Source organism: Neoarius graeffei, chromosome 2 (genome assembly GCF_027579695.1).
Source record: "Neoarius graeffei isolate fNeoGra1 chromosome 2, fNeoGra1.pri, whole genome shotgun sequence".
In the NCBI taxonomy this organism is placed as follows: Eukaryota; Metazoa; Chordata; class Actinopteri; order Siluriformes; family Ariidae; genus Neoarius; species Neoarius graeffei.
In genome coordinates, this window is record NC_083570.1 from 3,173,872 (window position 1) to 3,200,593 (window position 26,722).

The 26,722-nt window shown below is 43.1% G+C and overlaps 1 protein-coding gene across 6 annotated transcripts in view; it reads right to left on the reverse strand.

Annotated features, from left to right (window-relative positions):
• Positions 1-26,722, reverse strand: part of ptprk (protein tyrosine phosphatase receptor type K) — a 229,055-nt gene that overhangs the window by 133,949 nt on the left and 68,384 nt on the right. For all 6 annotated transcript variants that reach the window (XM_060913569.1, XM_060913567.1, XM_060913566.1 and 3 more), the window contains one exon: positions 18,882-19,153. In XM_060913569.1, coding sequence (XP_060769552.1) covers positions 18,882-19,153 — 272 coding nt within the window. The remainder of the gene's footprint in view (positions 1-18,881; positions 19,154-26,722) is intronic.

Here is a 26,722-nt window from a genome sequence, read left to right on the forward strand (position 1 = left end):
ACAGATAGAGAGAGAGAGAGACAGACAGGTGGAGGAAAGAGAGAGACATGTGGGGGAGAGAGACAGGACAGAGGGACAGACAGGTGGGAGAGAGAGACAGACAGGTGGGAGAGAGAGACAGACAGGTGGGACAGAAAGAGACGGATGGAGGAGAGAGAGAGACAGACAAGTGGAGGAAAGAGAGAGACGTGGGGGAGAGAGACAGGACAGAGGGACAGACAGGTGGAAGAGAGAGAGATATGTGGGGGAGAGAGAGAGACAGACAGACAGGTGGGAGAGAAAGAGAGACAGGTGGAGGAGAGAGACACAGACAGGTGGGGAGAGACAGACAGACAGGTGGGAGAGAAAGAGAGACAGACAGGTGGGGAGAGAGAGACAGATGGAGGAGAGAGACAGACAGGTGGAGGAGAGAGAGAGAGACAGACAGGTGGAGGAAAGAGAGAGACATATGGGGAGAGAGACAGGACAGAGGGACAGACAGGTGGGAGAGAAAGAGAGAGACAGACAGACAGACAGACAGGTGGGAAAGAGAGACAGGTGGAGGAGAGAGACACAGACAGGTGGGGAGAGAGAGGAGAGAGACAGACAGGTGGGAGAGAAAGAGCAACAGACAGGTGGGGAGAGACAGACAGATGGAGGAGATACAGAGACAGACAGATGGAGGAGAGACAGACAGGTGGGAGAGAAAGAGAGACATGTGGGGGAGAGAGACAGGAGAGAGAGAGAGACAGGTGGGGGAGAGAGAAACAAAGAGACAGGTGGGGAGAGAGGCGGGGAGGAGAGAGAGACAGGTCGGGAGAGAGAGAGAGAGGCAGGTGGGGAGCAGAGAGTCAGGAGAGAGAGAGACAGGGGAGACAGTGAGACAGATGATAGTTTATGAGATTCATTTTCACTCTGTTGTGTGTAAAAGATCAGCAGCACTCAATCACACAGGGCACGTTCAGACACACTGCTCTGTGTACTCCCTCGCGGAATAACCCTGCGTGTGTGTGTGTGTGTGTAAAAACACTCCTGAGAGTACACAGTGTTTATTATTCTATCCGTCATGTGTGATGAACACCGAGAGGAAACACGGCGTCCGAAACCCACAGCGCTCTCCCGTTTTATTATTCTGGAGTTTTATATGGAAAAAAAAGTTATTATTCATTTATTGTTTTCTTTTCACACACACACACACACACACAGTTATATATACATATATATGTGTGTGTTTACATTTTTGCATCATTAATTGTTTTTATTTGTAAACAGTTGTGTCGTTTCATACCGAACAAGGTGTTCAAGGAAAAATGGAATTTTTTTCAGACAGAAATTTCAGGAATAATTTCTCAACTATTCATTTATTCATTCGCTGTTTGATAAATTCTCTTCTATGTTTTATTTCGATTTTTATTTCTTTTACTCTTCATTACATTTTAAATAAAATATGCTCCGTCTATTTTTATTTCATTTCTGTGAAGATTATTTATTCGGCAGCTTTACAGAGTCAGAGACGTTTACAAGAAATCAAACAATTTTTTAAAAATGCAACTGTAAACAAAATTTACAGTAATTTTTTTTTTTTTTTTTACTTATTGACTGAATTTGGTGTATATTTTTTGTTTGCTCATTAAGTTTCATTGGGTTTTATTTTCATGATTATCAGCGTTTATTTTCACACACACACACCCCGGTGTCATGTCTCTGTGGGGGGACGGCGGCGCTGAGTGACAGATTGGAGACGTGCAGAGTGAACGACAGACACCAGTCCCAGACTCCGTTTCTATTTTCAGCTCCAATGTTTATTCAGTTATGTGTACTAAAGAAGTTCTCTTTCACACACACACACACACACACACACACACACACACACACACACACACACACACACAGCAACTTTTGCTGGTGTGCCTCAACTTTTTCGACGTGTGTGAGATATTTCCTCAGCAGACGTGTCGATCCCCAGCTGTGTGATATTCAGGACAGGAAGCTGCTGTGACGCGTCACGTTCAGGAAAAAGCATCACAAATCTCATTTACAAAAATATTTCATTCAATTTGATTTAAAAATTTGACAGGAAACACATCTGCTGAACATCAAGTCTGGAGCAGGAAGGAAAAACTTCCACAAGTTCTTGAAAAGGTTCCTTGGTGGGGGGGGAACTCCATTTCTAAAATAAATGTCCTGGTTTCCAGAAAAAAAAAAAAAAAATTCTGAGACTCCTGAGAACATTCCTGAGATCCTGAAAACACTACTCACCTTCTCATAAAAAAAAAAAAATAGGATTCTAAAAACAAATATTCCCAAACAGATTCATGGTTTCTCTGAAGAAGAAGAAAAAAAAAAGTACCATGTTCCTATAAAGGTTCCTGGTTATCTGGAGAAACGTTCAAGTTCATGAAAACATTCCTCAATTCCGAAGAGCATTCCTGAGTTCCTAAAAAAAAAAAAAAGCAAAGCTCCTTGCTTCCTGGAAATCTCTGGGAAAATGTTCCTGGGTTACCGGGGAAAAAAGCGCCTGGAACGTTTTTTTTTTTTTTTTTTTGATTTCCTAAAAAAATCCTACATTCCTGAGAGTACTTTTTTCAGGTCTCAAAAATGTTCCTGGTTAAAATAATCCTAAATTACTGAGAAGCTTTGGAGAAAATTCGTCAGTTCCTGAAAAGGTTCTTGGTTTTGAGGGGAAGAGAAAATTAGATTTCTGAAAACATTCAGAACTTTTCCTGTCGCTGAATGATTCATGATTTCCTGAGGAGGAAAAAAAAGGTTCTTCCAAGGTTCTTGAGAACACCTGAGTTCCTCAAGAAAACACGCCCGAGTTCCTGAAACCCGTCCATAACTTATCGGAATCGGTTCTGTCAAAACATTCCTCGGTTCCTAAAATCTACTCTGGGTTCCATTTTCTGAGAAAAAATATGTTTGTAACAAATAGTTCCTCGGACCCTGAAATGGTCCCTCGATACTTTCTTGGAATGTGTTTTGAATTCCAAAAGAAGTTCCTGGGTGTGTGTTTTTTTGTTTTTTTTTTTTAACTGAAACCTTAAAAAATGTTCAGCGTTTTCCGGGGAAATGATTCAGAGTTCCTGAAAAGGTTCCAGGAGTGAAACTGTATCTTTAACTGGAGTGGACGAGTGTTTTTTTGGAAAAACCGCCTGCAGGGTTCCTGTCTAACAAAATCTCATGTGGAACACACACACACACACACACACACACTCGCATTTGTATTGAATAGATAAATGGTTCTCCAGACCATTAAATTATAAAACATTGATTACAGCTGAAGAACCGCATGTTGCAGATCAATATCACTTTACAACACGAGCACTAGCGCGCACACACACACACACACACACACACAAATAAGAAGAGATGCTCTAATACGTTTAGAGACGTTGTACAGAACAAAATGAATCACAGACACACAAACACTTTCTCTCTTCGTGTAAGTCTCCGTTCTTCTTTTTTCCCCAAGGAGAAAAGCAACTCAAATAAAAGCTGACAAGTAAACAGTGTGTGTGTGTGTGTCAGCGTGTCAGCATCTCAGCATGCTACCCAAAGGCTATGAGGTCATAACAAGGAAAGTAGCGTTCATATATTTATAGGTACAGATAGTGTGTGTGTGTGTTCCAATCCTAAGGCAGCTCCCTAGGTCAACAGCCTTTATAGTCAACATCAGGGATCGGACCGTACAAAACAAAATGGCTGCATTTCCGCCGCTCCACTTTTCTGATCCCAAACTCGTGGCGTTTCTGGCGCAGATGCTCCGTTTCCGTTGATCCAATCACATGCCATTATGCAAATTATTTCACTGAAGGTGTCTCATTGGACCAGACTTTCCGGTTTAATGGTTAGGAAACGGATGCCATGACTTGGTTTCCTGGGGAAACTAAAATCCCCAGCTTCTCCATGATCCTGAGAAGGTTCCTCGGAACGCTCCCGAGTTCCTGAAAAGGTTCCTGGTTTGAAGAGTGATCAAACTCTGGAGCACTTGGTTAAATCGGACCCTTGGAGGTAAATTTCCGGTGAATTCCGCTGCTGTAGACGATCCCCGTGAACAACACCGACGTGCGACATCGTCCTGTTCCTTTATCGTTAAAACGCTGCCCAATGAGAGACAGAGTTTTAAAGGGGGCGGAGAAAAGTTGGGACAAAGTACAAATTGTAAATAAAAACGGAATGCAATGATGTGGAAGTTTCAAAATTCCATATTTTATTCAGAATAGAACATAGATGACATATCAAATGTTTAAACTGAGAAAATGTATCATTTAAAGAGAAAAATTAGGTGATTTTAAATTTCATGACAACAACACATCTCAAAAAAGTTGGGACAAGGCCATGTTTCCCACTGTGAGACATCCCCTTTTCTCTTTACAACAGTCTGTAAACATCTGGGGACTGAGGAGACAAGTTGCTCAAGTTTAGGGAGAGGAATGTTAACCCATTCTTGTCTAATGTAGGATTCTAGTTGGTCTTTTTTGTCGTATCTTCCATGTTTTCTTTGGGTGAAAGATCTGGACTGCAGGCTGGCCAGTTCAGTACCCGGACCCTTCTTCTACGCAGCCATGATGCTGTAATTGATGCAGTATGTGGTTTGGCATTGTCATGTTGGAAAACGCAAGGTCTTCCCTGAAAGAGACGTCGTCTGGATGGGAGCATATGTTGCTCTAGAACCTGGATATACCTTTCAGCATTGATGGTGTCTTTCCAGATGTGTAAGCTGCCCATGCCACACGCACTAATGCAACCCCATACCATCAGAGATGCAGGCTTCTGAACTGAGCGCCGATAACAACTCGGGTCGTCCTTCTCCTCTTTAGTCCGAATGACACGGCGTCCCTGATTTCCATAAAGAACTTCAAATTTTGATTCGTCTGACCACAGAACAGTTTTCCACTTTGCCACAGTCCATTTTAAATGAGCCTTGGCCCAGAGAAGACGTCTGCGCTTCTGGATCATGTTTAGATACGGCTTCTTCTTTGAACTATAGAGTTTTAGCTGGCGACGGCGGACGGCACGGTGAATTGTGTTCACAGATAATGTTCTCTGGAAATATTCCTGAGCCCATTTTGTGATTTCCAATACAGAAGCATGCCTGTATGTGATGCAGTGCCGTCTAAGGGCCCGAAGATCACGGGCACCCAGTATGGTTTTCCGGCCTTGACCCTTACGCACAGAGATTCTTCCAGGTTCTCTGAATCTTTTGATGATATTATGCACTGTAGATGATGATATGTTCAAACTCTTTGCAATTTTACACTGTCGAACTCCTTTCTGATATTGCTCCACTGTTTGTCGGCGCAGAATTAGGGGGATTGGTGATCCTCTTCCCATCTTTACTTCTGAGAGCCGCTGCCACTCCAAGATGCTCTTTTTATACCCAGTCATGTTAATGACCTATTGCCAATTGACCTAATGAGTTGCAATTTGGTCCTCCAGCTGTTCCTTTTTTGTACCTTTAACTTTTCCAGCCTCTTATTGCCCCTGTCCCAACTTTTTTGAGATGTGTTGCTGTCATGAAATTTCAAATGAGCCAATATTTGGCATGAAATTTCAAAATGTCTCACTTTCGACATTTGATATGCTGTCTATGTTCTATTGTGAATACAATATCAGTTTTTGAGATTTGTAAATTATTGCATTCCGTTTTTATTTACAATTTGTACTTTGTCCCAACTTTTTTGGAATTGGGGTTGTAGATCCAAAATAGCACGCACACGCATACACACACACACACACATCTCTGCTGTGTCACCATCACACCACATATTAAAATCTGACTGTCAAAAGAAGCTTGACACTTTACCTGTGATACACACACACACACACACACACACACACACACACACACACACACACACTCATTAAGGCTGCTCAGGTGGAGTAAACAGTGCCGGTATAAAAGGCCCTATTGATATGAATGTCACGGCTGTGTGTGTGTGTGTGTGTGTGTGTGTGTGTGTGTGTGTGTGAGATATAAACGACAGTGAGCTGTGAGTTCTTCATCATCCACAGACAGAATGATGAGAAATGAGGCCAAGAGAGCGCATCTCTCTCTCTCTCTCTCCTTCACTACACCTCTCTCTCTCTTCTTCACTACCTCTCTCTCTCTTCTTCACTACCTCTCTCTCTCTTCTTCACTACCTCTCTCTCTCCCTCCCTCACTACCCGTGTCTCTCTCCCTCACTACCTCTCTCTCTCTTCTTCACTACCTCTCTCTCTCCCTCCCTCACTACCCGTGTCTGTCTCTCTCTCCCTCACTCACTCTCTCTCTCTCTCTCTCTCTCTCTCCCCCTCATGACCTGTCTCTCTCTCCCTCACTACCTGTGTCTGTCTCTCTCTCCCTCATGACCTGTCTCTCTCTCCCTCACTACCTGTCTCTCTCTCCCTCCCTCACTACCTCTCTCTCTCCCTCATGACCTGTCTCTCTCTCCCTCACTACCTGTCTTTCTCTCCCTCCCTCACTACCTCTCTCTCTCTCTCTCCCCCTCCCTCACTACCTGTCTCTCTCTCACCCTCACGACCTGTGTCTCTGTCTCTCTCCCTCACTATCTGTGGCTCTCTCTCCCTCCCTCACTACCTGTCTCTCTCTCACCCTCACGACCTGTCTGTCTCTCTCCTTCACTACCTGTGCCTCTGTCTCCCTCCCTCACTACCTGTCTCTCTCCCTCCCTCACGACCTGTGTCTCTGTCTCTCTCCTTCACTACCTGTGTCTCTGTCTCCCTCCCTCACTACCTGTCTCTCTCCCTCCCTCATGACCTGTGTCTCTGTCTCTCTCTGTCTCTATCCCTCACTACCTGTGTCTGTCTCTCTCCCTCCCTCACTACCTCTCTCTCTCTCTCTCTCTCTCTCTCATGACCTGTCTCTCTCTCTCTCCCTCCCTCACTACCTGTCTCTCTCTCACCCTCATGACCTGTGTCTCTGTCTCTCTCCCTCACTACCTGTGTCTCTGTCTCCCTCCCTCACTATCTGTCTCTCTCTCTCCCTCACTACCTGTGTCTCTGGCTCTCTCTCCCTCCCTCACTACCTGTGTCTCTGTCTCTCTCTGTCTCTATCCCTCACTACCTGTGTCTCTGTCTCTCTCGGTCTCTATCCCTCACTACCTGGGTCTGTCTCTTTCTCCCTCCCTCACTACCTGTCTCTTTCTCCCTCCCTCACTACCTGTCTCTCTCTCTTCCTCACGACCTGTCTCTGTCTCTCCCTCACTACCTGTCTCTGTCTCTCCCTCACTCCCTCCCTCACTACCTCTCTTTCCCATCACTATCTGTCTCTCTCTCGCTCTTTCTCTCCATCACTATCTGTCTCTCTCTCGCTCTCTCTCCATCACTATCTGTCTCTCTCCTCCTATACTCTTCCCTCTCAGTCTCACCCTTTCTCTCTCTCTCTCTCTCTCTCTCTCATTGTCTCCATTATTATCTGTCTATTTTTCAATTCTGTCTTAGTATTGGTCTCTGAGTCTTCAATGCTTTTTTGTGCGTGCACGTGTGTGTGTGTGTGTGTGTGTGAGAGAGAGAGAGAGGGAGAGAAATGAAAGGCTTTGTTTGTTCTCAGATTAATTGAGAGTCCTGACTGCTTGTCCTCTTTCCGAACCCGTTTTTTAAACGTTTGTCCATCACGCAGCACTCACTGAGGTACCATTTCCTCAGAAATCCTGTCACATTAGCTACGTAGCATCAGCATAAAATATCACTTACAAATCCTCTCCAAAACCATGCTAACTTCCCTTCGGCTCGCTCATATTAGCCAGCATTAGCACAGAATAATCAGAGTGAAAACCGTGAAAATCACGAGCACGTTGAGTGAAAAATGCCGTCAGGTTCGTGTCGCGAGTGTGGAACACCAACAGAACCTTATCAGGTTCGCTCACGGATTACAGATCCTCTCGCATCAGCTCATACTCGCCAACGAACCCATGATACCACAGAAAATTATGAATATCCATGAACATGATTTAAACATTCTTCAGAGATCCTGTCAGTGTAGCGCGTGTTAGCTAGCTAGCTACCTTTTGGGGTGAAGATTATTTTATTCTTTTAATGTTTACGAACATGATTGTCAGGTTAGCTCACATTAACCGTCCAGCTCGGAATGACAGACGATTATCAACATTTATGAACATGATTTAAAAAAAAAAAATTGTCAATAATCCTGTCAGGTTAGCACAGGTTAGCCATTTAGCTTTAAAGCTAGCAGTAGTAGCTTTTACCAGTAAAGATACAGAACATTTATGAATATGAATTAAAGAAGAAAGTTTAGCAAGTGTGAACTGTGAATGTGACTAAAATCCTGTCAGGTTAGCGCACATTAGCAGGCTAGCTGGTATTATCTTAGCAGACTATAAATGTGACTAAAATCCTGTCAACTTAGCGCACATTAGCAGGCTAGCTGGCATCATCTTAGCAGACTATAAATGTGACTAAAATCCTGTCAGGTTAGCGCACATTAGCAGGCTAGCTGGCATCATCTTAGCAGATTATAAATGTAACTAAAATTGTCAGGTTAGCGCACATTAGCAGGCTAGCTGGCATTATCTTAGCAGACTATAAATGTGACTAAAATCCTGGTAGGTTAGCGCACATTAGCAGGCTAACTGGCATCATCTTAGCAGACTATAAATGTGACTAAAATCCTGGTAGGTTAGCGCACATTAGCAGGCTAGCTGGCATTATCTTAGCAGACTATAAATGTGACTAAAATCCTGTCAGGTTAGCGCACATTAGCAAGCTAGCTGGCATTATCTTAGCAGACTATAAATGTGACTAAAATCCTGTCAACTTAGCGCACATTAGCAGGCTAGCTGGCATCATCTTAGCAGACTATAAATGTGACTAAAATCCTGTCAGGTTAGCGCACATTAGCAGGCTAGCTGGCATCATCTTAGCAGATTATAAATGTGACTAAAATCCTGTCAGGTTAGCGCACATTAGCAGGCTAGCTGGCATCATCTTAGCAGATTATAAATGTGACTAAAATCCTGTCAGGTTAGCGCACATTAGCAGGCTAGCTGGCATTATCTTAGCAGATTATAAATGTGACTAAAATCCTGGTAAGTTAGCACACATTAGCAGGCTAGCTGGTATTATCTTAGCAGACTATAAATGTGACTAAAATCCTGTCAGGTTAGCGCTGTAGGTATCATGCCGCCATCTTGTGTCAGAACTACAATTCCCAGTCCACTTCCGTGTGACCTACGTCACGCGTGGGCGGGATCATCTACGTCATCATACAAGGAAACATAAAACAATGGGACAACGCTTCCATCTGGTTCTCTCACGTCTGGCTTCCGATGAATCTGGATGTATAAAGAGGCGCTCTCCACCCCAAAAAGACGTTTTCTTTCTTGCAAGATCCATCACTCAGCGCGATTTTGCTTCTTACCCTTGGCAAAGGTAAACTCTAGAGTCGCGCGATCTTTAAACTCAACCCGAGTTACAACCGGTTTACTTGCATTAGAAGTGATGTCACGACTGCAGCCCAGGCAGTCAGAAGTTAAGAAGCGATTGAATCCTTTTTAACTCAAAGCGCTGTGCATCTTATTCTGATCAGAGACTTTTCCTCACGAACGCTGAGGTTCGGACCAAGAATCCTCTGCTTTCCACGGGAACCACCCAAGTGCTCCGCTGGACCTGAAAGTTTTCTCCGCCTCCATCACGAGCGGCTCACGTGCTCCCACGGCGAGGCCCGAGACTACACCGGCGAATAGTTCTTCATATCTTGCTAAAGGCAGGATTAAGTAAGATTTTGGCATTTGGGCATAATTAGGATAGTCTTAGGAATTTGCTTTTATTTGAAATAGTGTGAATTTAAACCCAGGTTTATCTGTTACACTGTTAGACACGCAGCGTGTTGATTTATTTTGGTTCTATGTTCTCTCAATTGTTTAATAGATAGGCTGTGCATGCTTCTCTATTTTATTCTTACTAACAATATAATTTCATTATTGTACATCTTGATGTCATTAAGATTTAGTGGATTCAGTATGGTTATGAGCTAGTGGGTTAGCTACAGCTTCCCTTTTGTCTGCTTAGCAACACAAAGCTAATCAAGGCCTACCATGTGCTCAGCAGGCCATCAGGCCTGATAAACCACACCTCAGCTAGAAATCCACAAGCTAGCTTTTAGTTAGCTACGGCTAATACCCTTGTCTGTAGCAACACGTGCTCAGTAGGCCTCACCAGGCTTAACAAACACACTTTAGCTAGGCCATAGGGCCTTTAGCAAACTCACACTAGCAACACAAGGCTAAACACAGAGCTAATCCTTTGTTCTGTTTAGATAACATTCTTTTGTTTAGCTACCAACAAGCTAGGCCTCCACCACGTGTAGTTAGCTACACGAGGCTAAACACATGGTCAAGTCCTTCACACACACACCTCACTGCTTGTATATATATTGATTTATTATTTTACCTTTTTATCTTTGTATAATAAATTCATTTATTAAACAAACTGTTTATTTGTGTGAACAACAATATCTGAAATCCCCAATCTTCTCGAAGAATTCAAAAGGGTGCAAATGTTATATGGTAAGTGATCTTAATAATTTGGAAATGTACCATAATTTAGCTGTTTGGTAACTTATTATTAAGCACCAGGATTAATGGTATGATTCACTAAATGATTCATTGAACGATTCACCAAATGATTCACTAAATGATTCATTGAACGATTCACTAAACGATTCATTGAACGATTCACCAAATGATTCACTAAACGATTCATTGAACGATTCACCAAATGATTCACTAAACGATTCATTGAACGATTCACCAAATGATTCACTAAACGATTCATTGAACGATTCACCAAATGATTCACTGAATGAGACTGATTCTATGGTATGATTCAATTCAAACGAGTCAAATTAAACGATTCAATGGGATTGATTCATTTTAATTATTGACCTTCAAAATTTAATGAGACTGATTTAACGAGATTATTCACTTAATTTCAATAAGTAACTGATTGCACCCACAGCGCACATTAGCAGGCTAGCTGGCATCATCTTAGCAGACTATAAATGTGACTAAAATCCTGTCAGGTTAGCTCACATTAATCATCTAGCTAAGAATGACAGACGGTTCAAAACATTTATGAACATGATTCAAAGAGCTTGTCAATAATCCTGTCAGGTTAGCACAGGTTAGCCATTTAGCTTTAAAGCTAGCAGTAATAGCTTTTAGCAGTAAAGCTTCAGAACATTTATGAATATGAATTGAAAAAGCAAGTTAGTTTATCAAGTGTGACCTATAAATGTGAAATTCCTGTCACGTTAGCAAACATGAGCAAGCTAGCTGGCGTTATCTTAGATTATTTATGAATGTGACTAAAATCCTGTCAGGTTAGCTCACATTAGCAAGCTAGCTAGTATTACCATTGATGATGATGAATATTTATGAATATGGCTCCAAAATCCTGTACACCGAGTGCGTGTTAGCTAGTTAGCTTTAGCAGCAAACATTGTGAACGTTTATGAACTTGACTTTAAAATCCCGTCCAACATCTCACCAGTCTCGTGAGTTTTTGTGGTAATTTTGAACATGAAAATAAATCCTGTCAGGTGAGATTAGCGAGTTCATGTTAGCAGTAGCGAGCTCAGAAAGTTTAGCACGTTAGCTCAGATGAGCCCATGGTAGCTAGCTTTAGCAGTAAAGATGAGTAACATTTATGAGCAGGACTTAGTCTTGTCAGGTTAGCTCAGCTAGTTAGCATTAGCGGTGAAGATGTGAGAAAATCTGTCACTTTTTCTCCCTTTTCCCATATGGAAAAGATGTAGATAAATCTTATGAAATTTGCATGTCCTTCGTCTGAAACTTGTATGTAAAGCGTACAACAGTGAAACCAGATACACTACCGTTCAAAAGTTTGGGGTCACCCAGACAATTTTGTGTTTTCCATGAAAAGTCACACTTTTATTTACCACCATAAGTTGTAAAATGAATAGAAAATATAGTCAAGACATTTTTCTGGCCATTTTGAGCATTTAATCGACCCCACAAATGTGATGCTCCAGAAACTCAGGCCCTGTTCACACGGCAACGGATTCAGGTGAATCTGATAAAATTGTTTATCGTTTAGGCCTGGCGTCCACACGGCACCGGCGTTTTGGGTGCCCCAAAACGCAATCTTTTTGAGAACGGGTTCCAGAGTGGAAAGATCTGGCAACGGCGCCGTTGCGAAGTCGTCTGGATGAGTAGAACGGATTTGTTTACGATGACATCACAACCACATGTGCTTCACGCCGGGTAGAAGTGTAACAAACTCGATGCGAGATGTCAACAAATCCTATAACTTGGTTCATGAAACACGCTTACAAAATATTTTCACTGTGAATATTTATTGTGTAATGGTGCAAAGTGAGAGAGAGAGAGAGAGAGAATAGCCCTTAGGGCAGAGTCAATCCCGCCAGCAAAAATGGGGGAAAAAAAAGGAGCGATCTCACCTCTTCAGATGTTGGTTTAAGTCCTACAATACATTCCTCAAAAAGGGCGAAGAAGAACAAAGTAATCCATCAACGTGTAGCATTCAATTTATTCCAGACCATTAAAGACGCCGCCTTCCGCGTAGAATCATACGTCATCCTCGCCTCCATATTGGATAGGTCAAAGCGGAGAATAAAGATTAGCTGCATTTAACTGTACCAACAGGTTTACCGTCCAAACGAGATCACATGGGATTACCTTTCACAGGTGAGACTGGAAAAATACTTTTCATTGTATTTGGTCATTATAACGTAACTTTACGAACAGATTTTCCTGACTTTGTGGCTAATATGAAGTCTCGCGCATAATAGTTTACGCGCATGCGTCCTTACTTCTTCTCTTGTCCTGGTGTCTCTGATGGGACCGTCTTACAGCGCCCCTAGAGGTGTGGCATGTGTATTGCATCATTTTCAGCAAGCGTTGCGTTGCCATATGGACCTGATATTTTACTGATCCGTTGCCCATGTGGACGCGATATTTTTTTTAATAACATCTCGTTGCCGTGTGGATGTAGCCTCAATCTGCTCAAAGGAAGGTCAGTTTTATAGCTTCTCTAAAGAGCTCAACTGTTTTCAGCTGTGCTAACATGATTGTACAAGGGTTTTCTAATCATCCATTAGCCTTCTGAGGCAATGAGCAAACACATTGTACCATTAGAACACTGGAGTGAGAGTTGCTGGAAATGGGCCTCTATACACCTATTGCACCAAAAACCAGACATTTGCAGCTAGAATAGTCATTTAGCACATTAGCAATGTATAGAGTGGATTTCTGATTAGTTTAAAGTGAAAAGAACAGTGCTTTTCTTTCAAAAATAACGACATTTCAAAGTGACCCCAAACTTTTGAACGGTAGTGTAGAAGATCCTTAGTAAATTTGAACAAAATGAAACTTTGCGTATTTATCAGAACAGTAATGCAAGAGTGGCCACGTTCAGGAGTAAATCATAGTCCTTATATGATGCACAATACGTGAAACATAAACTGAAGGTGATGGAAAGTTTTATATATACCGTATTTTCTGGACTATAAGCCGCTACTTTTTTCCTAGGTTTTGAACCATGCGGCTTATACAAAGGTGCGGCTATTCTGTGGATTTTTCTTCCACCGCTAGGGGCGCTCTAACCGGAAGTCGAATCAAAAATAAGACAGACGAAAAATCAATGCAAAGAAGAATTAGCAGATAGAACACGCATGACAAATTACTAACTGGTAATTATTTTCAAATCCAGCGAAGATGATTAAAGTGACTTGTGGTTTCAAACACAGGAGAAATGAAGGTAAATAAATACCGGTTATTTTCTCTTGGTTCTGTTCCGTTTTAATCAGCAAAGTTGCTGCCGTGTTAAAAGGCACTGTTCGGAAAGAATCTGTTCAGGTACATACATGTACATTTACAGTACAAAATCGTTCTGTACATGCAGTAAATATCTAATTTTTCAACATAGATATCTGCGGCTTATAGCCCGGTGCGGCTTGTATATCTTTTTTTTTTTTAAATAGAGCGGATGCGGCTTATATACAGGTGCGCTCTATAGTCCAGAAAATACGGTATATATATATATATATATATATATATATATATATATTTTTTTTTTTTTTTATAAGTTTCTGCTATTTCTTTTCCATATGGGTTCATCGCTTTCTCTCTTTTCTCCTTCATTTTCTTCTCCTTTTTTCCAGACAGTAAACAGTTTTTAGTGCCGTTTATGCGAATGGTACATAAAACGTGTGTATGTAACGTAAATTTAATATGACGTCTTGTAAAAAACGTGCGATTTGAGCTCAAGCAACATCTCAGTGGGATTCTGGCGTTCTAATTAAAAACACACACACACACACACACACACACACACACACACACACGTGTGTTTGGTTCAGATAAGTGTGGAAGGGTTCAGTGAATCAAGTTGGTCGTGTTGAGAGCATTTACTGTTGAGGCCATTAATACACACACACACACACACACACACACACACACACACACACACACACTTATCTCCCCCCCTCAGCTGTGTTCCCACTGTGCTGTAATTCAGCACATCAACAAAGCCCTAATTGGGCTTTAAAAGCCTGAACACCTTGCGTGTGTGTGTGTGTGTGTGTTCTATGATAGAGAATTGAATAGCCTGTCCTACTCAGCACTTTTCCCCCATGCACTAATGTTTTAGCTCACACACACACACACACACACTTTGATTTGTCTTTGATTTTTAGTTATCCTGTTATCTGGAGCCAAAAGGCGTGCACACACACACACACACACACACACACACCAGCTGTGAAGCAATCTCTCTGGAACAACTGTGGAAGGTAAGAACTGAAAAATGCAAAGAAAGAGGAAAAGAAAAACAGAGGAGAGAAAAATAAAAAAAAAAAGTAGGAAACCAGACGATAAAGAAACAAAAAATGATGCTGAAGGGAAAAAAAAAAAAAATACAGGAGTAAAATAGAGAAAATATGACAGAGGAGCGAGGGAAGAGAGAGAAAAACAAGGCAGACGAAAAATTGAAAAGAAAACGAGGAGGCGAGGTGGAGGAGTGCGCGTCCTCGGTGTCCGTGTTGCGGATGAGCGATCAGGTGTGTCAGTGCCGCGCTGAGAAACAGGTCAGCGTGGAGACGGGGGGGGGGATATCAATTACGCACGCGACGAGAATAAAATAAAAAAATAAAAAAAAAACACGAGTGTGGAAAATGGAGCTGGTGAGGAAACGGTCGCACCGAGGGCAGTCCCAACAGCGTGATCGAAATGACAGCGTTCTTGTTTGTAACGAGTCGTCTTGCTCCGCCCACACATCACCACAACGTGCTACCGTTCTACGATTGCTGCCATGGCTACATCTTGAAACCTTGCATAATGTGTTAGCGATGAAAGTATTAAAACACGTGAACGAGGTGCTGATTGGAGGAACAGTACGAGGATTGCGTGACGTGTTTCGAAAGAAAAAAAATCATCCTTTCCAAGCTCATTTGCATATTTCAGTCTAATAAAGACCAAACGCTGAAATGAGGACGAACAGGAAGCATGCAGTCCAGATGGGAAATATATAAATATATAAATAAATATTTATTAAGATGGCTGTGCGTCGGTGTGTTTTTGCCTCCCGGGGTACAGAATGTTCTTTCGTGCTAAACCGAAAATATGATTTTTTTTTTTTTTTTTTAAAATGAGAAAAACACACAGACGTCAGAGAGTTAATGAGTGACGAATATTCATTGTAATGAATATAATTAGGGCGAACAGAAGAGGCCGAGAGATCGAGCGAGAGTAGGGTGTGCACGTGTAAAACATAATTGACCCAGAGTAGCGTTTTGAGCACATGATTAACTGTAAGTGTGTGTGAGCAGCTCTTTGAGAGTGTGAAGAGCTTGACAGCCATGTGGCGTTTCCAATGCAAATAATCTAATTGCATAAATTGTCTAATTACACACACGCACACCAAGTTCTCATACACAGCGTTACACATTATGCTATTTTGGCAAAGACCAAGGTGTTGGACGACGTGCTGTCAAACTGGTTACTTTGGTAAACTTCATCAAATCAGATGAACGCCAACCAGCCAACCAATCAATTCCCAAATCAGAAAACGTTGGGATGTATTGGGGGAAAAAAAAACAGGGGTAATTTAGGACTAGTAATGAGGTAAAACAATTAAATAACGATGTGATGTCAGCAGGTGACTATAATCATGATTTGGTACAAAATCAGTCTCCAGGAAAGACCGAGTTGTTAAAGGCCCCATGGCATGGTGGTTTGTTGATGCTTTAAACGGGCTCGTGGAGGTTTCCGGATGTTATATCCGCAGCCTTTCTCGAAATGAACCCTCGGCACGTAGATATAGCCTCCTGGGAGAAAGCCCCATTTCAGCGCTTTTCCCAGTGCGTCGTTTTGCTAATGAGAAGCATGGAGGCGTAGCCTGGGAAATCCCATGCTGCTTTGCACAATTGTTCCGATCTGAAAAGACAGCATGGAAACTCTGGTCTAAAGGCTCGCCTGAGTTAGGGAGCCAATCAGAGAGTGGGGAGGGGTGGAAAGACGGTGACGCGTACTACTCGACAAACGGAAGCTTGTAGTTTATTTGGGACTGTTTACGGATCACATTTAACATGGCGGCGAGCGATACGAACCAAACTTTCGATCGAGCTTTAGACACTGTTCTGAATAGTTTAGAGCGAAAGTTTGTTTTAAAAAAAGAACAGCGTTTGGCGTTTCAGTCTTTCTTCGTCGCTCTAACTACGTCACCGGGTACAACTGCCATGATTGGCCATGGGCTACGTATACGCCAAATGATAGACATTCGCAACGGCCGTTGACAATCGTAAACCACACCTCCCCTACGAGAAATTCAATAGGTGGATTCCAGACCATATTTCACTTGTGATATGGTCTGATGTTAACCAGACTAATGGAGGCGGGGGAGGGTAGAGGGTGGGGGCGGGCCATGGGGGGGCTTGACCAAGCTGCAGGCATGCTACCTGTGTGTGAACAGTAGCAATGGCAGGTCAAGCAACAGTCCAAGCTTTCGCTTTTGACCCGGAGTCCGACCCCGAAGCAGAAGCACAAGCAGTTGAACAAACTGTAAATCACCGACTTCAGCAGGACGTATCAGAATGGTGAGTTTGAAATGTTATGTCTGGAAACGGGAATTATTGGGCTGGTTATGTTTCCCGTTATAAAGTTCGCGATCAAACCGAGTCTGTGTTTACACAAAGGTAGTGATTTTAGGCTATATCCTGGTTTGCTTGACAAAATGTCCACATGCTGATATAAATAGCCACCATACTTCATCATATCCCTATCGTGCTGGATACAAAATGTATCTACACGAAGTCATTTGTAAAACTCAACTATTTTTGCACAGCGGTTAGCTGCACAGCTAATGTAGCCATTGCTAGGCTAACGCACCGATTTTAAAACACGGCAAAACGACTTAACAGTTCTACACTTACTTGTTCGGTGTTTGTTGCTGATGCGGCAGGGATGCTTGGTACGGACCCAGGCTTCAGTGACAGTTGATGTGCAAAACCTGCCCTGTACTGTCCCAAGTTGTGGAAACATTCATCAGGAAAATGCTTCCGACAAACATACACCGTCTTAGGTAGACTCGACGGCGTATTATTGGAGTAAATAAAATGAAGCCACTGCGTCTTCAGGGGCTCTCCCGTCGGCAGGAAAAACAGACTCTTTTCTGTGTTGTCACATCCATGTACAGCGCAATTTCCATGTTTGGTGGCAAATTTTGAGCTGGGCGGGGCAATCCATACAGTGGGTGGGAATCCAGAGGGGGGGTGTGGGGATCGTCTCCCTTGCTGACGTAGTAAAGGGAAGAGCTTATCAACGCACCGTTTTGACGCGCCATTCTCAAATGTTGGGCATAGTTTGGTTTACACATTATGAAATTTCTAGCCACTGGGGTGACTTAAGAAGGTCAGAGGAACTCATTTTAACGTTAAAAAACCTCAGAAAGTGAAAATTTCATGCCATGGGACCTTTAAGGAGTAAAGACGGGCCGAGGATCTCCAGTTTATCAATTAATTTAAGAGCAAATTATTGAAATGTTTAAAAACAATGTTCCTCAAAGAAAGACAGGAAGGGATTTGGATACTTCACCCTCTACGGTGCTGAATATCATTAAACAAAACAATTCAAGGAATCTGGAGGAATTTCAGTGCGAAAAGGGCAAAGGGCTCAAGCCTAATCTGAACCCCCGTGATCTCCGATCCCTCACTGCATCAAGAACCGTCATCCATCTACAGCTGATAGAACCACATGGGCTCGGGATCACTCTGGAAAACCTTTTATCAAGCTACAATACGGAGTTACATCCACAAACACTGTGGAAAAAGGAAGTCTTATGTTAACTGTGTACAGAAGTAGCGGCGTCGACGTCTCTGGGCTCGGAGGCGTCTGGGATGGACCATCACACATGCCCCTTTTCCACCAAAGCAGTTCCAGGGCTGATTCGGGGCCAGTGCTTAGTTTGGAACCGGGTTTTCTGTTTCCACTGACAAAGAACTGGCTCTGGGGCCAGAAAAAACGGTTCCAGGCTAGCACCAACTGGGCCAGTGGAAAGAACTGCTTACGTCAGCGGGGGGGCGGAGTTGTTAAGACCAACAACAGTAAGACCGCGAAAGATCGCCATTTTTAAGCGACGAGAAGAAACAAACGCGAAGTCATCCATTATTATTATTGTTGAATGCCGTTTGTTGGGACTAAATGGTGTTTGGTTGAAAACACTTGCACTTCCTGAACACTTGGCCAATGAGGTTCCTCAGATCTGACTCCTAGTCATTTCATGGCGAGTGTTGGTGTTTGATGGTGAAGTCTTACAGACGATACGAATCAATTTATCCGGTACCTGGGTGATGGTGATTGCGAGTGTTCGTGTGTTGGACGGAGTAAACGGGTGTAATAATGTACCTGGTACTCGTTGGGCCAGAAGGTGCTGACGGCAAGCTCCGCCTTCCTCCACGTGTTCCCAGTGTGTGTGCTGATGTTCCAGATGGGATTGGCCACAGGTCCTTTATTCACCTTGACCAGTACGTTCAGTGTTCCGGGACTGGACCCATCGGCGCTGTACAGTAGGTAGTTAAAGTCGATGCAATGCGTGTCGTTCTCCTTCATCAGAGGGAGCTGAAGACGTGCTTTCTCCCCGGGGTCATGCTGGGACGAGTCCACCATCATATAAGAACCTGGAGGAGAGAGTGTGCAATATATTTCACTGATTAGAGTCGAAAAGATTTTTTTTAATTATTAGTAAGACAACAATGGCATTATAACGGTTTAGTAAACACAGAGATCTCATCTCATTATCTCTAGCCGCTTTATCCTGTTCTACAGGGTCGCAGGCAAGCTGGAGCCTATCCCAGCTGACTACGGGCGAAAGGCGGGGTACACCCTGGACAAGTCGCCAGGTCATCACAGGGCTGACACATAGACACAGACAACCATTCACACTCACATTCACACCTACGCTCAATTTAGAGTCACCAGTTAACCTAACCTGCATGTCTTTGGACTGTGGGGGAAACCGGAGCACCCGGAGGAAACCCACGGGGAGAACATGCAAACTCTGCACAGAAAGGCCCTCGCCGGCCACGGGGCTCGAACCCGGACCTTCTTGCTGTGAGGCAACAGCGCTAAGCACTACACCACCGTGCCACCCAAAATAATAACTTTTGTTTTATATATAGATATACATACATACATACATACAGTGGGGCAAAAAAGTATTTAGTCAGTCACCCATTGTGCAAGTTCTCCCACTTAAAAAGATGAGAGAGGCCTGTAATTTTCATCATAGGTACACTTCAACTATGAGAGACAGAATGAGAAAAACAATTCCAGAAAAGCACATTGTCTGATTTTTAAAGAATTTATTTGCAAATTATGGTGGAAAATAAGTATTTGGTCAATAACAAAAGTTCATCTCAATACTTTGTTATATACCCTTTGTTGGCAATGACAGAGGTCAAACGTTTTCTGTAAGTCTTCACAAGGTTTTCACACACTGTTGCTGGTATTTTGGCCCATTCCTCCATGCAGATCTCCTCTAGAGCAGTGATGTTTTGGGCTGTCGCTGGGCAACACGGACTTTCAACTCCCTCCAAAGATTTTCTATGGGGTTGAGATCTGGAGACTGGCTAGGCCACTCCAGGACCTTGAAATGCTTCTTATGAAGCCACTCCGTTGCCCGGGCGGTGTGTTTGGGATCATTGTCATGCTGAAAGACCCAGCCACGTTTCATCTTCAATGCCCTTGCTGATGGAAGGAGGTTTTCACACAAAATCTCATGATACATGGCCCCATTCATTCTTTCCTTTACACGGATCAGTCGTCCTGGTCCCTTTGCAGAAAAACAGCCCCAAAGCATGATGTTTCCACCCCCATGCTTCACAGTAGGTATGGTGTTCTTTGTATGCAACTCAGCATTCTTTCTCCTCCAAACACGACAAGTTGAGTTTTTATCAAAATGGTTTCATCTGACCATATGACATTCTCCCAATCCTCTTCTGGATCATCCAAATGCTCTCTAGCAAACTTCAGACAGGCCTGGACATGTACTGGCTTAAGCAGGGGGACACGTCTGGCACTGCAGGATTTGAGTCCCTGGTGGCGTAGTGTGTTACTGATGATAGCCTTTGTTACTTTGGTCCCAGCTCTCTGCAGGTCATTCACTAGGTCCCCCCGTGTGGTTCTGGGATTTTTGCTCACCGTTCTTGTGATCATTTTGACCCCACGGGGTGAGATCTTGCGTGGAGCCCCAGATCGAGGGAGATTATCAGTGGTCTTGTATGTCTTCCATTTTCTAATAATTGCTCCCACAGTTGATTTCTTCACACCAAGCTGCTTACCTATAGCAGATTCAGTCTTCCCAGCCTGGTGCAGGTCTACAATTTTGTTTCTGGTGTCCTTTGATAGCTCTTTGGTCTTGGCCATAGTGGAGTTTGGAGTGTGACTGTTTGAGGTTGTGGACAGGTGTCTTACGAGTTCAAACAGGTGCCATTAATACAGGTAACGAGTGGAGGACAGAGGAGCCTCTTAAAGAAGAAGTTACAGGTCTGTGAGAGCCAGAAATCTTGCTTGTTTGTAGGTGACCAAATACTTATTTTACCGAGGAATTTACCAATTAATTCATTAAAAATCCTACAATGTGATTTCCTGGATTCTTTCCCCCATTCTCTCATAGTTGAAGTGTACCTATGATGAAAATTACAGGCCTCTCTCATCTTTTTAAGTGGGAGAACTTGCACAATTGGTGGCTGACTAAATACTTTTTTGCCCCACTGTATATATATATATATATATATATATATATGTATATTTTTTTCTGGTGTGTAGTGCCACTATAATACTGTAGGTTATATTACGTAGCATGTACTGTACTATATAGTACGAACAGACAGGGAAAGGTGAGTAGGTTCAAAAATCAGTGTGTGAATCAGCGGGAGTGAAATCACTGAGTCGAGATTTGAGGATCTGAAAAAAACGAGAAACATGCAACATTACACTCCAAACACAAACGCACCAGATTGGCCATCAACACGCGCGCACACACACACACACACACACACACACCTCTCCCAGTGTTGTTAAAGCGAAATCGAAGTGTGGAACGTTCAGTGGCCCCAAACGCCATGTGCTGATTACAAAACACCCTCATCAACAACACTGAAGGGAGAGAGAGAGAGAGAGAGAGGGACAGACAGACAGAGAGAGAGAGAGAGAGAGAGAAACACAGATGGACAAAGAGAGAGAGACAGAGACAGACAAAGAGAGCAAGTAAGAGAGGACAGACAGAGAGACAGAGAGACGAAGAAAGTGAGACAGACAGAGAGAAAGACAGACAAACAGAGACAGACAAAGACAGAGTGTGTGTGTGTAAACTTGGTAGTTTGAGCGATGTTGCAATCAGAATCTCAGACAAAGAGATGACGTCATTGTGCTCATTAGAATATTAGGCCACACCCAGTTAAAATATTTTACTCCGTGTTATCTCAAAGTTCTTCTGTCACTCTAATCTCAAAAACGCGCTGAGCGTTAACACCCGGGCAGCTGTTGTTAGAGCACTGAGCCGCGGTGTGTGTGTGTGTGTGTGTGTGTGTTCCACAGCGTGATTAGTGGCGAGAGCTGGTGTTGAGTGTCTAACCTTAATCACAGTGTCGCGGTTGTAACGCTACACCGCAGCGTGCTTTTAAAGCCAGTGAGTGTGTGTTCATGTTTCCACCCCGCTGTGGGCTTTAGCTGCCTTCTGTAGTGCGACTTGTCTTTCTTCATCGTTTTTTTTGTTCTCCGTCTCGCTCTTGCTCAAAAAAAAAAAATCTGAGTGAACGTGTGAAACCTGCTGTTACACTACAAACACACACACACACACACACACACACACACACACACACACTTCCTCACACCGCGCTGCTTCAATAAAAGAGGCGTAAAGTTTGTAGAAGGAAATGAAAAAAAAGAAGAAAAGTAAAACGCTGTGTGTGTTTTCAGATTGTCACAGCGGCGTATGTTTGGGTTCAGAGACGCGGCGATGAAAAGAAAAGAATGAATTTGTGCGCGCAGTGGAAATAAACAGAGTTGACGTTAAACATCGGACCACAAATCAACTGCAGCTGTAAATGCTTTTGCTTACCGAGTTATTTACTTATGTTATTGTTCACATCATTTTTTTTTTTTTAAAAGTCTTTGAACGCAACACTGCTGTTTTTCTCAAAAAAAAAATCGGAAACGTCGACGTTCTGTTTTACGAATTGAACCCCACCGCATCATTTCATTTCATTTCATTTCATCACTTCCTGTTCTGTGAAGCAGCTCGGTTCCTGTTCTCACTTGCGTTATAGCAGCTACAGTGGTGCTTGAAAGTTTGTGAACCCTTTAGAATTTTCTATACATTTCTGCATAAATATGACTGAAAACATCATCAGATTTTCACACAAGTCCTAAAAGTAGATAAAGAGAACCCGGTTAAACAAATGAGACAAAAATATTACACTCGGTCATTTATTTATTGAGGAAAATGATCCAGTATTACATATCTGTGAGTGGCAAAAGTATGTGAACCTCTAGGATTAGCAGTTAATTAGAGTCAGGTGGGCACCCTGTTTTATTTAAAGAACAGGGATCTATCAAAGTCTGATCTTCACAACACATGTTTGTGGAAGTGTATCATGGCACGAACAAAGGAGATTTCTGAGGACCTCAGAAAAAGCGTTGTTGATGCTCATCAGGCTGGAAAAGGTTACAAAACCATCTCTAAAGAGTTTGGACTCCACCAATCCACAGTCACACAGATTGTGTACAAATGGAAGAAATGCAAGACCATTGTTACCCTCCCCAGGAGTGGTCGACCAACAAAGGTCACTCCAAGAGCAAGGCGTGTAATAGTCGGCGAGGTCACAAAGGACCCCAGGGTAACTTCTAAGCAACTGAAGGCCTCTCTCACATTGGCTAATGTTAATGTTCATGAGTCCACCATCAGGAGAACACTGAATGACAATGGTGTGCATGGCAGGGTTGCCAGGAGAAAGCCACTGCTCTCCAAAAAGAACATTGCTGCTCATCTGCAGTTTGCTAAAGATCACGTGGACAAGCCAGAAGGCTATTGGAAAAATGTTTTGTGGACGGATGAGACCAAAATAGAACTTTTTGGTTTAAATGAGAAGCATTATGTTTGGAGAAAGGAAAACACTGCATTCCAGCATAAGAACCTTATCCCATCTGTGAAACATGGTGGTGGTAGTATCATGGTTTGGGCCTGTTTTGCTGCATCTGGGTCAGGACGGCTTGCCATCATTGATGGAACAATGAATTCTGAATTATACCAGCGAATTCTAAAGGAAAATGTCAGGACATCTGTCCATGAACTGAATCTCAAGAGAAGGTGGGTCATGCAGCAAGACAACGACCCTAAGCACACAAGTCGTTCTACCAAAGAATGGTTAAAGAAGAATAAAGTGAATGTTTTGGAATGGCCAAGTCAAAGTCCTGACCTTAATCCAATGGAAATGTTGTGGAAGGACCTGAAGCGAGCAGTTCATGTGAGGAAACCCACCAACATCCCAGAGTTGAAGCTGTTCTGTACGGAGGAACGGGCTAAAATTCCTCCAAGCCGGTGTGCAGGACTGATCAACAGTTACCGCAAACGTTTAGTTGCAGTTATTGCTGCACAAGCGGGTCACACCACTCACAGATATGTAATATTGGATCATTTTCCTCAATAAATAAATGACCAAGTATAATATTTTTGTCTCATTTGTTTAACTGAGTTCTCTTTATCTACTTTTAGGACTTGTGTGAAAATCTGATGATGTTTTCGGTCATATTTATGCAGAAATATAGAAAATTCTAAAGGGTTCACAAACTTTCAAGCGCCACTGTATAAACGCAAACATTTTCGCTTTAAAAAACACACCTGATCACGTGACCAAGAAGCACGTTTTACCTCCGACACTGGAGACTCCTTCCATCAACGTTCAACAAGCATCGATTTCTGAAACCGGTTTGTGATCTGTTTAGCGTCTGCCGTACTCGTCGCCGTGAACGAGCTGTTGCTAAGGAAACGATGACGTATTAGAAAGCGCAGGTAATATAAACCTGTCATGGAAAATGAATCAGGATGCGGAATAGGAGTGGCGCTGTGGTGGAATACACCCCTGGAGACGCGGAGACGCGATCCTGAGTCTTTATTTAACATGGAACACAAACAAAGACGCCGCTGTCTTTCAGAAGTGCGGAGACGAACGGATTCGGGTTAAGAAATGAAGTGTTTTGGCCAAGAAGTTGTTTTCTCTCTCTGGCAGGAAAACAAGAGACTGGAAACGTTCTGATGAATAATTTCAGACGTGCATCCCATTTTTCATCTCTCTTTCCCTCTGTTGTGTTGGTTCAGGCCCGAATCCAAGCTCGGTAATTAGTCTCAGCGTCTTGATTAGACGGCGCAGCCAATCAAAGGCGTTTAAATAATCCAGCATGTCAAGCAAACAAACACTGCCGTGAATCCTGGGCGCGGGTTTCCAGATCAGACCTGGCCTCCTGAGAGCCGATGCCTCGGCCTCTTTTCTCGTTCCTTTCTTCCAGACTTTTACTCTCCGTCTGACTTCGCAGGCTCAGATCCGTTTCTCTTTTAGAAGCCGACGCGTTTTATGTTAGAGATTTGCCGTGAGTGTTCACATAAAATCCCGTCAATCTGGATTTCACCACAGATAACGCCACATTTTACGCACAAACTTTTATCTTCATCTTGACCATTACACAAAAACAGCGGTTCTCTACTGAGCTACTGTTTAATATCTCATCTCATTATCTGTAGCCGCTTTATCCTGTTCTACAGGGTCGCGGACGAGCTGGAGCCTATCCCAGCTGACTACGGGCGAAAGGCGGGGTTCACCCTGGACAAGTCGCCAGGTCATCACAGGGCTGACACATAGACACAGACAACCATTCACACTCACATTCACACCTACGCTCAATTTAAGGATATGGGACATGAAGCATAAATGCACGCTATATCAGTTTCTTTCCATTAAAAATATGAATTAATTGCATCAACTAATACAAAATCATCTATTAAATTCAGCAAAATCGTTATATTCGTGATGATTACAGTATATGGCATTTCTGCTCGACTTCCGATATGCATTTTCTACAACCGGAAGAGCCGCTGTCACGTGATCATACGTCACAAAAACCTTCGGCCACAGCACAAGCGGGTAGATGAATGGAGAAGAAAATTGTTTTTATAGTCTTTAACGTACATTGAACATCATGGTGTATTGTTCTGCTTATGGTTGCAATAATTCAATCATAATAAAACGTAATTTTTCTAAGGACTTGTGACTTGAGCACCGATGACTCGGACTCGTGCATTAACTGCATTCGGACTCGCAAACTGGAGACGAGGACTTGGATTTTTTCTTCATTTTTTCGGTAACGTGCCATTATAATTTGGCGGCGTAAGATATTTATATCTACGTTAATTTTTATAGTAATTTCGTGCGAGAGGAGTGTCACACGTGCACGCCTTGGCTCGTACCTGCACAGGATTAAGGCGCAATCGGCGCACCTGTATAAAAAAAACTGTGAAAACACACTTACTTTGCGAAGTATTGAGCTGCACTCTGACACATTACCGAGCCTCATTTCATTGTTCGGTTTCCTGATCCCTGATTTCCTGTTTCTCGTCTTTGATCCTGCCGAGTCTACGATAGCCTTGCTCGACCTATCGCCTGTTTTACGATTTCGCCTGCCGTTCTGGAATGTTTACCTTAATAAACACACCTTTTGCACTTCCATCCGTCTCCCGACCATCTCTGACAGAATACTTCACACTCCCTGATAAAGAGAAGCACATTCACCTGTTCATACGCCATGTTCAGGCTATTATTAAAAAATGTTCTGTTTCCGGTCCACCGGCCGGGTGAGTGCCGTTTTTAACGCCGGGTTTTCGACATTTTTTTCGGGTTCGTAAATCTAAACTCGAACTTGACATTTCCGCATTCCCAGGGCTTTCCACTAAGGCTCATACTAGCCAGCCATGACAAATAAGTAGCCAGCCGGGGAGGGGGGGGGCGGAGTAAACACAAAATGAACTCCTGTGCACGCAGTTCCCAGGATTAACTGTATTTTCCACAGACCATTTATTTATTCGCTTTACTCAAATACAAAGTAAAATGGCAGTAAATCTTCTTTCTTTTCTTGCGTATTGCATCATGAGGCGTTCCTGGCTTGTAAATCTCTTATTTTCGGTGCATGACACATTC